This window comes from Brienomyrus brachyistius, chromosome 2, assembly GCF_023856365.1.
Source record: "Brienomyrus brachyistius isolate T26 chromosome 2, BBRACH_0.4, whole genome shotgun sequence".
NCBI classification, from domain to species: domain Eukaryota; kingdom Metazoa; phylum Chordata; class Actinopteri; order Osteoglossiformes; family Mormyridae; genus Brienomyrus; species Brienomyrus brachyistius.
In genome coordinates, this window is record NC_064534.1 from 13228556 (window position 1) to 13239652 (window position 11097).

The window sequence follows — 11097 nt, forward strand, 5'->3', positions numbered from 1 at the left end:
GGCCCACCTGACGGTGTCCAGAACCTTCCCAGGGTGAACAAAGTTCTCCTCCCAGTTGTCATTGTGCACTTCTGCATCATCCAGGTAGGTTGCTGCATAGGCCTGAATGTAGATGTGCGACAATGTCCATCATTCACTGATGTCAGGGGTCCCATGTACCCCGAAAGGGAGGACTGGGTATTGCCAGCAACATTCAGGGCTGCTAAATGTACTTGATAATATGCTTTTATGCGATCCAAGGTAATGATATATCAGGTTTTCCATTAGCTTGTTGATACAAGGGAGGGAACAGCTATCAAACTTTGCCACCTCACCCAGCCTCTGGTTATTGCAGAACCTCGTGGACCCATCTGGCTTTGGTTTCATCACTATCAGGCTGGACCAGGTGCTCTGGGATTCTTCAATCACCCCAAGCTCTAGCATTTTCCAGTTCTTGGCTTCCACAGCTTACCTTTGGGCCTCAGGGATGCGGTAGGGTTATTGGCATACAACAATACCAGATGGGGTCTCAATGTGATGGTAGACTACTACAGTGCAATCTGGTATTGCGGAGATCATGTCTTTGCACTGACATTATTTGCCAGAGGTTTCGGCTTTCGGCTACCAAAATATCCAGCCTAAGCTGGGGATCTTCCTGCGGAGCAAGGGTTAGGGTCAAGTTGATGTGTAAGTGATACTCCTCCCATTGCCAGACTGGCTGCTATTCTGGGGCTATCAGGTACATTGCTTTACCATTTCACTGAAAATTGACCACTGTCTCTTAGCTGCAAAATGGATAGATTAGCCAGTATTACAAAGATGTTTTTTGTCCTACGACAGTAATCACTTCTGGCCTCTCTAGAACAAGGTTTCCAAGAGTGTACACCCATTCCTGAGTCCTTTTGTGTTTCCCTTTAGAATTGTAATCCTGCTAGAGGATCCAACATATTTGACAGATACTCTATTTCAAGACAGAAGCTGGATATCGTACTCCAAAAAGCTTAAATGTCTCGATTTGATGCACATGTTTGAGCCTTGGATTGCCAGGGGCAGCAAACCAACCACACAGAATAATGGAACTTTTGCTATGTTTGATGTAAAGTGAGCATTCGTTTCTTTGAAGGATTCATTCCACTTGTTGTATTTCCAAACAGTTCTTTACCTGTCTACTTGGGGTATACAGATGCATCGATTAAATGCATTATGATGCCTCAGTTATTAAGGTGGAAACTCAATGCATCGATCTGTAACATCAGAATCAATTTTGGGAGGGTAAAATAAAGACTCTCCTGCTTACAGGTTGCATACTCTTGTGTTCATGCACTGAAGGTACATAAGCAAGGTAGCAGCCACAGTATGTGAATTGTCTAAATGTAGGAAGACAGGAGAAGGCTCATTAATATTCATAACGGAAGCACTACCCGATGACCTTTGTACTATGGCAATGATCTTTACGCTACGATGCTTTTGGGAAAGTCACCCTTGTTTCATAGCACAGAACATTCTCTGTAATGGTTAAGATCATCTTTGTGATATGGTGCTTTTGGGAAAAGCATCGCTTTTGTACAGTACTGCAAAACGTTTTCTTTCTTTGCTAGTGACCAATGATGAGGCCTCTGAGGTAGCTAACTATCTAGCTAAGTAAAAACTAACGCTAACCTTAAAGATACACAATTGACATATTGGTTTTGGCAGATATTTGTAAAAATTAACATATTGACATTGGTCAGATCTAACAGTCTTGTCCAATATTGCCTGCCAATATTTAAACTTTAGCAGTATTCAAAGTTAGTAACCCAACAACTAAACACTCAACTGAAAAAATAAGGGAGAAAATTGCAATGAACGTTTGGCCATTTTCCATAGTGGAGGACAAGGAATTTTGTTTGTTCATTCACTACTTACAAGAGGTCTCTACATACCAGCCCGCTACATATTTATAATTCATCATCAAATCTGGCCCGCAGATAAATCTTACGTTTTCCACAGAATTTCTGTACAGTTCAGTATTTAGCCTTTTCACTATTTGCCCTAGCTAGTTCTCCCTGTTTAATAATAACAATGAAGATTACTTTTCAGATATTTTGCTTTCTTCGTAATAACATTTCTGCATTGTTTGTCTGCTGGTTAAGGAAACAACAAAAGGTAATAAGTGCAAAAGTGAAATAGAGTTCTTGCGTACCAGACTTTTATTCCTATTTTGGTGAGGTCATGCTAAATAATGCATCTGACTTCCGAATAAATGCAGTCATTTATCCACCAAAGAATCTCCAATTATCCTATTTAAGATCTCCAAGGACACAATCAATCAGTCGGTCAGGGTTGGTCCCTGCCTTGTCACGTCCTGTTCGTCATTTGCCTATTTCACTGGTAGGTGTTGCTGGCTATCCTGCTCTTTCCTTGGTGGTTCCTAAACTTTAGCACCTTTCTTAAGCCATTTTCACACATGAACTCTAGACATTGTCTGAAGAATCAGGTCTGGGCATTTTCCAGAGGTGCCCTTTTACACATGTAGCACAGAGATTGTCTGTGTCAAATGTGTTTACACCCACTACAAATACTCCGGTTGGATTAGACAAAGGGGTGGAATTTGGGTAGAGCATGGAGGAGGTAGGACATGACGCAAAAAGTACTCTGAGGAAATCACAGTGTTTTGTTATAAGTAGATCAAAGGTGTTTGCTGATCACTCACACCGTAGTTTGCGTTACACCGCAGTCACGCAGATGGTTTGTAATTCGATCAAACATAACTGAGTCTCTTGAATCTGTTGGACGGTTTCAGCGACGGCCCTTACTGACAGAATATTCTGGCTGTTTGTATTTTCCTGTTTTCACACCAGTTGTATGACAGAAACGTCATCAACATGTCCACTCGCTTATTATGAATTCTCTGCACAATTTCCTGTTCCATTCACACATGAGGGGTCAATCGGAAATTACCCAGACTTTATACTACGGCGCTAACGATAAAGTCCATTTAATGTCCGGTACGACCGATTCAGACATTTGCTTTTCGCACATGCGGCCCCTCTGGGTAATGTCTGGAAAAGTTCGGGGTGGCAGTGCATGTCCGAACAGGGCTTTACATTGTATTGTTTTCCCAGCTGAGGGTCACGCATCCCCAGCCTGCTGTGAATTCGATCTGGCTAAAGGCCAAGCTCACCCACACTGGACATTATAATCATTTATTCTGCCATGACTCCATTGTGTCAACATCACGTTTATTATGCTCTACATGATAAATGTACCTCAGTATTGGTCTTGGTCTTTTGTGTGTTTGTTTCCAGTTTACTGCCTGTGCCAAGTCTTGCAGCTTTGTCCAGTGTTCTGGTATCTCCTAGTCTTTGGTTAATTGTTAATGGCCCACACCTCTCCTATATCTAGATCTCGTTATCTGTATATATATTTGTGCCAATCCTCCCCTGTTCCTCTGCTGGATATTGTATGCATTGGAGGGTGTCTGCCTGTGTTCCTCGTTAATGACCTTTGCTGTGGACCCCAGTTCCTGTTCATTTCTTTCATGTCCTTTTCAGTTATATTTATAACGATGGTCCTGCACCTCAGCCATGAAGTGGATCATCATCCCTCATGCGTGTGGAAGCCAGTCAAAGGTTTACTGTATAACAATAAAATGTTTATTAAAGACCTTTTAATCAGTGATTACTATTGACAACTGACATAAAGGCAGAATTATCACTTCCCCACTGCATATGCGTATGGACATGACTGATTAGGGTCATTCTTTTTAAACACGTTGTATTTGCAGTTTATCTTGTCAAACTCCTTCTCGCAGTCATCTGGAAGGCCAATGGGTGTCATATACCTTGTGACACAAAAGAAATGATGAAAGTTTACCAGCTTACAAAAGTTAGTATAAATGCGCATTTATCAAAAGACTAGCCTGAAGCTGAGGCCTTAAAGGACTATTACAAAATGTTATGAATCTGTGATTGTAGTCATGGAAACGTAGTTATGTAGTTGTGGCTGTGGTTCTGTGTGATCGCATACTTACGCCTGGCAGCACTGAAAGCACGTGCAGTCCAAACATTCTGAGTTCCTCCAAGATGACCCTACAGCATGCCAGGTTTTGTCTGTGGGGTCCTGGCAGTGTGTATCACCTGAACACATAGGTAGTCTTACCAGTGTCAGTGATCAGGTACAGTTTAACCCTTAACTTCTATGATGTTATAAAAAGGAAAGGTCACGTGACTTAGAGACTAGTGTACTAAGCATCAGAAGAACGAGATACATTAGCTGTATAAGGTCACATGTTGGAGTTTGGCTTAGCAGACTACTGTCACAGACATGTAACTAACTGCAATATAGAAACAGAATCTAAGAGCACTTCAAAATCAGCTGTTTTTTTAAATTACCTAATCTATGACATTTATTAGAGACTCCAGTACAAAGAACAGAGTAACACTACATATGTCATATAATCAAAACACACAACTCATCCTTAACACTATGAGACAGCAACTGTCTACCATAACGAATTAATGGCAATGTAACGTGTCATGTGAAAGGCCCATTGCACTATTCAATGCAAAGCACATACCTGGTTTAAGGGTTTTGAAGAAGCAGGCAGCTTCAGAGTGGAGCAGCGAAGCGCACAGCAGCAGTGCTAATGTCAGGAGCTTCTGCTGGGGAGATGAATGATGTAAGACGCGTCAAAAAGGAATGGGGGGGGGAATCCTGTAGTCTCGGAAATCCACCCAGTTTATCTACGGAGGCCTTTTCTGTCCTGCTCTACCCTTTAGAACCCCCCCCCCCCCCCCCAATAAATTATTTGCAAGAGCCCACTCCAAATACAGTAATCCCTTTACATTCACAAATTTGACATTCATTTCGGTTCGCAAGTTGCCGTGTATCATTAAATGGGGACATTTATTGAGCTTGCTGAAAGATCACAGAAACTAGCAGACTATGTGTAAGCCAAAAGCAATACTGAAAATGATTCGGAACATATAAAATAATATATAAATATTAGTACATACATAATGTTTGTTAGTATAAGTGCACACTATACCTTTAACAAAGGTCTTGGCTTGGGCACGCTGCACAACCAGCCTCACTCACATGTTAGCTATCTTTGTGACCATGAAGTCTCGGTAATTTTGTACATTCAGGGGCATAATTTAGATGGTTAGGGTTAGGGCTTTCTCAGTAAAAGACCCATGGGTCCACTGTGATTTTGAACAGTCTTTTTTGTGCATTATAGTAATGGGATAAAGGGGCAGAAGGTTACAAAAGGGGTGGCATTCCAATGAATAATTTTAAATACATGGAATCCTAAATATACTTTTATATTTTAGCAGGGTGCTTGGAAAAAAAAATCGACATTAGCAATTATCTGGGCAGTTCTGATGCACGGGTCTGCCCATAACAAGCAGGGGTCAGGTGGATTTGGGGCAGCTTACCAGAAAATATCGCGGGTGAGGGCTGGTCGGGTCAGTGGCAAAGCAGCATTCCAACTAAGTATAAATAACTTCTAAGAAATGTTGCATGCAACTGTTCGAATTGGGGAGAGCACCAGCAGTGCTTTATTTTAACAGAAATACATGTGTGCTGCCTGTCTCATTATTCCAACAAATCCATACCGTAAAGAACGAAAGAACACAGCTGAAATGCACAATAGTGGCTCATTGTGTGACTTAGTTACACAAAAATGTTTGGAGGGCAAAAGGAAAAATGATTGGTTCTGAGAGATAACCAATCAGATTGTAGAGGAGGTGGGTAGAAACAACTAAAAGAAGTGGGATCAAGACATCTTAGTGGTTGGTCCTGCCTCCTCTAGTTGCTTGGACCCACCTCCTCTACAATCTGATTGGTCATCTCTATAAACCAATCATTGTTCATTCTGCCCGCAGAACATTTTTCAGTAATTAAAACTCCCATGAACGCAATACGGCTGGTCCTGCGCTAAGAGTTCCAGTGCAAGGTTGAAAGCATCACTGAAACTCATGTCGATGGATTGTCTAAATGCCAGATAATCTATGTGAATATATGACGAAAAAAGAAAAAGCAAACGAATAGTCCAATATTCATATCGAATAGCCTTGATAGGAAAGAGCAAAGTAATTTAACATGTGTAACAGGTTGTTATTTTACTTTTGATTTATAATTATGCAAGATTCTGTTTTCCTTTTTCTGTTTAATCTGATGGGTACAATATCCCTTAAACTTCCCATGATGCTCTTGTTCTGCATCCCCCTCCCTCTGTCTTTTCCCCTTTATAAGGGTCCTGACCTCATTTCCTCTTCCCTTTGGTGTATTACACACGTGGGGAAAAAAAAAAGGATCTAGTGGCAGGGTCCCCCGGGTTAATAAATCAGTTGTATAATTATGCCCCATATATTATATATTATATTTGATTTATTATTTATCATAAGTAGGGGATAGAAAACACGTCTATACATAAGTATGTACATCGTTTTACTCTGTGCAGAGAGAGCGAGAGGGCCAGAGCATATGAAGTTTACCCCTTTCCCTATTGTTCCCAACAGGTATGTTTTCATTTGTGTTAGATTGACATTATTTTCTGTGTCATTTCCCATTTATGTTCAGTTTGAATAATGTGCGCGTTTTTCCTCCGGCACGCCGAGCCCTTTGGTGTATTGCACACGCGGGAAGAGAGAGAGCGAGAGGGCCAGAGCGTATGAAGTTTACCCCTTTCCCTAATGTTCCCAACAGGTTCAATAAAAAATTCGGGAACGACAACGACGTCTGTAATATCCCTTCCTCCTGCACCCCACACACACCTGATAACACCCTAAAACACAACGCAGAGTACAGGCAGGGACTGAGCGGTTACACATGCAAAGTTTATAATTTAGACATTGTTAATAGACTTCAGGCTAGCAGACTGATACGGGCTGAGGTTAGGGATTAGTATCATTCGCAGACTGTCCCATTAGCGGGAATCTTCCACCCCTAACCTTCCGGAATGTGAAGGGAACTATGCATCTAATTTTTTTAGATGATAAAAGAATCTGTTCCCTGAAAAGGAATTTTACTATTTAATGTCAGAATATTCAACATTACTCATTTTTTTCAATATTATGCACAAGTACATGTCCAACTATTTCTTTTTGTAACTTAAAGTAGTACACGGGAAATTGAAGCAGGACTCCCAGTGTGTAACTGAAATGACCTGAACACTCACCATGTTTGAAGGACAAAGTCGGACTTCAGCCTGTTGACTCTCCCCTATTGACTCTAGCAGACAGACAAACTGGACCTTCCACAGCTCGCCTTGGAATTTAAATGCTGCTCGGAAAAACTGTTGACACAAACTTTGAACTTACAGTAATGTGCCACTTCCCCCTGGCCCCTCCAAAAATAATTAAATCTGTTATATTTTTTTAAATACCAAGGTATTCAGATAAAAAAACACTTATTTATGAATCTTTTTGGCTCTGTGTAGGCAACTTAAAGAAATTTGATTTGTAGTTTTTGCCGCATTTCGTTGAGTTTCTGCTTGATTAATTACACTTCAGTACCATTCCATACCAGACAAACGACCAAGAGCTGATCACAGATTCACTTCTCACTAGACTAAGGGAAAATCACCTTTCTCCACTATTCTGATTATACTGCTGTGGCACTTTTTGCCCCAGTCAAGGCTTGTGTACAATAAATAAAACCATCGTGCACAGAAATGACTGAAACTCATTGGTCTTTGCTACAGATTCTTTCTGTTAATGTACAGTCATGTAAAATCAAAGTGAGCTATTTTCCCTGAAAAACAGAATCTCCATTATAAAATAGACTTTTAAGAAACTTCAGATTTTCTGCAGGAAAATTAAATGATAGATAATTTAGACCAATGTATAGAATTGTTATGATTTGTCACAAATCAAACCACGATTCTGGGTTGTTTTAGAGAGAGTGTTCTGTCATTTTAGCTCTTAACGTAGATGTCATCAGTCTTGCTGGCCGGCACTGAACTTTTGATTTATGAATTTCGGAAAAAGTCGTGGGCACAAATCAAGCAGTTACAATGCGTATCTCTCTCTTGTCCTGAGCAGTACAAAAACTAGCAGCAAAACTAATGCTATTTATTTTAAAAGTTTTACCTAGATTCACTTAAATGATAAAATGTGAAATTGTACAAGATTTCCCCATCTTTTATTAGGTCTGAAATGACATCGTACTAAGAAGCAGCTATTAATGGCAACATCACATACATGGGTGTAAAATATGAGAGGGATGGGGTTGGGGGGGGGGGTCACAACTCCCCAGTAATCAAGACCAGCCAATACAATCCGCTTCCCCTTAAATGGATCGGGACCTCAACCGCAACCCAGTGCTCAACCCAAAGTTATGCCTTTGATCACATGGGTATAAAAATTGTGGTTGTTATGTGCGATAGCAAAACAGCAATGTTTATAAGTCTGCTCAATACACATGCACAATACATATCTATGTACAGTACCAATGGGTGGACAGGATGGCTTTAGAGACCTTTGTTTGGTTTGGCCATCATGATAACAGGCTCAGCACTGATTAATGTGTGGACAAGAGGACCTTGGAGATTATTGATTAACTTGGCCATTGTGTTAGCAGACCCAGCATTGATTAGTAAAGAAGGACCATTTGCATAATTTTGCCTCCTGTTTTCTGTTTCAAATGCTGATTTTATATCAAAAGGGGTTCAATTGACTTCATAAACAAGTCAAACTAATAGAGGCTGATATCTCTGCTGGATAAATGGTTGTAAGATGGTTCAATAGCCCCCTTTTTGGTAAAGTTCTAACTGAATTTTGTACTTGGACCTCCGAGCCACATTGTATTATTAATGTAAAATATAAAAATTCTGGGTGTGCATGTGTGAGTGAATGCTGTGTGTGTCCCCTGCGATGGGCTGGCCCCCCCATCCTCGGTTGTTCCCTGCCTTGTGCCCGTAGCTTCCAGGAAAGGTTCTGGAGCCCCTGCGACCGAGAAGGATAAGCAGTTTGGAAAATGGATGGATAAAAATTCTGCCATGCTTTTGTGACATTAATGTCAATTAGCTATCACACAATTTAAATGTTTAAAGGGGACCCATTATACAAATTTTTACTGCTCATAGTTTTATTTTTGAGGTCTGCTGGAATAGAATTATATTTTTCATGTTCCAAAAACACATAATTTCTCGCATTTTATACATTCACTCTATTCACTCTGTCCTTAATGGTCTGAAACGGTATTAGAGCTTTAAGCCCCACCCCTGATGAGCCCAGTGTGTTCTGATTGGTCAGCTTTCCTGCATGTTCCGCCCATGTCTTGCAGTCTGCAGACAGATCCTTGCAGGTCGGCGGCCAATAAGGACGGTGATACAAGGTGACCTCACCATGTTACCGAAATATGGGCTGGAATTCTAATCAGGCATTTTAGGCTTTTAGAAGAGTGGTTTCTGCGGTGAGAGATACTCCCTTTGATGTGTAGTTTGGGCCTTAATACTTTGCAGCCCCTTTATATGCACATAAACCTGTATAATACTCTAAAGGAAATGTACTTATTACTTAGTACCTATTTTGCATTTCTAAGCTTATTACTAGGTTTAGTAGGTGTGTCTGAGCAGGAAGATTTGCAAACTGAGCTGCATTTTGCCCCCCCCCCCCCCCCCCCCCCCCCATCAAATCTCTCCAAAGTTGAAGCATTGCTGCGTAGTGGCACCAAAGTAGAAAACACTTGACATTGTGAACGCAACAAGTCAAAAAATATTTAGTATGTAAAATATTAAAGTAGTCATATTGAATTAAGAAGCATTCAGCAAAATCACTGACACGTTTACTTATTAATTTGAATACCAGTCGAACAAAAAAAAACCTTTTTTTTTCCCTGTGCAACTCAGCAGCACATTATTCAGTGATCGTCTTTTAATGAAAGACTGTAGATTTCCCAAAAGGCAGCATAAACACATCATGTGAGCTGCTGTAGCATGGTGTTACAGAAAGCCTTTTAAAGTCACTTTTCTATCATTTCATAATCATGCATTATTCTCTAATACTAAGCTGCCCGTTTTTTTAATACATCAGATTAAATCTTCCTCCATTCCTCTCTTGTCGTCTGTTTTTCTGTGACTGACTGTGTGCCGAGGAGCTACAAACCACTGGCCCACCTTATTCTGGTAAAAAAAAAAATCTCCCAATGACACTTACGCTGGTCAGGGTTGCAAGGGGCCTGGAGCCTATCCCAGGTGGTACGGGGCACAGGCCCAGATAGACTGCCAGGCCATTGCAGGGCAGAAACCCACACACACTTACACAACATGGGCAGTTCACAGATGCCAGTTACTCTAACTAGATGTCTTTGGACTGTGGGAGGAAAACTGTACGACATGAGAAGACAGGGCCCCTCCCAGACAGTGTAATGGGATTTCAGCCCCCAACCCTTGAGGTATCAGGCAACAGTTTTACTCACTGTGCCACCTGGTACAAAACCTAGTTCCATATATATCTTGCTTCACTCAATATAAATACCTGAGTGATAAAAGCCTTAGTAACCCCCACTCAGCCCTAACCATAATCACAAGTAACCAAACAAAACACAAGACTTTTGCCATTTTAACTTTTATAAAATTGAGATTCCCTTTATAGGGGATGAAAAAATGATCTCTACGATGTCGAAATAACAGGTTTTTTTTTTTTATCACTTTTTGGCGAACAGATGTCCCCACTATGTTTATGTGAAACACACACACACACAGACACACATGCACAATTCAAACCCCCAACCCTAGAGGAGTGCAGTGACTGAGATACCAAGTGAGCCACTGAGGCGCCCAAAGCCTAGTGCACTTTCAGCAATTTCTCACATCCATCGGAGGAGAACAAATGCAAATGTATAATGAAACTTCCATTATTCTGGTCCTTTGGAATTACTTTAAATGATTCTGCTGCACTGACAAAGCCTCTACATTTCTGACAAAATAGGCTAGGAAAGCTAGGAGAATTAAATCAGGATGTAACTAAGGCTAAGGATGAGGGAATGCCATTAAATGTGGAAATAAATACACAATATTGACTTAGACCTATTACAATTCAAATAAAACATTTTATTCACTTTTTTAAATAAATGTTTCCAAACAAAATGCCTTCAGTATCTTGAAAAATTCAAAATCACTCACGAACA

General features: G+C 40.7%; 1 protein-coding gene across 1 annotated transcript; it reads right to left on the reverse strand.

The window, feature by feature from the left end:
* Nucleotides 1-3591: 3591 nt before the first annotated feature.
* On the reverse strand, nucleotides 3592-7237 carry LOC125712138 (beta-microseminoprotein-like). The gene is made up of 4 exons (XM_048981848.1): nucleotides 7145-7237; nucleotides 4538-4622; nucleotides 3992-4097; nucleotides 3592-3802 (listed from the first exon to the last, which is right to left on the reverse strand). The coding sequence occupies exons 1-4, from the start codon at nucleotides 7145-7147 to the stop codon at nucleotides 3673-3675; spliced, it is 324 nt and encodes a 107-aa protein (XP_048837805.1). The 5' UTR covers nucleotides 7148-7237; the 3' UTR covers nucleotides 3592-3672.
* Nucleotides 7238-11097: the final 3860 nt, after the last annotated feature.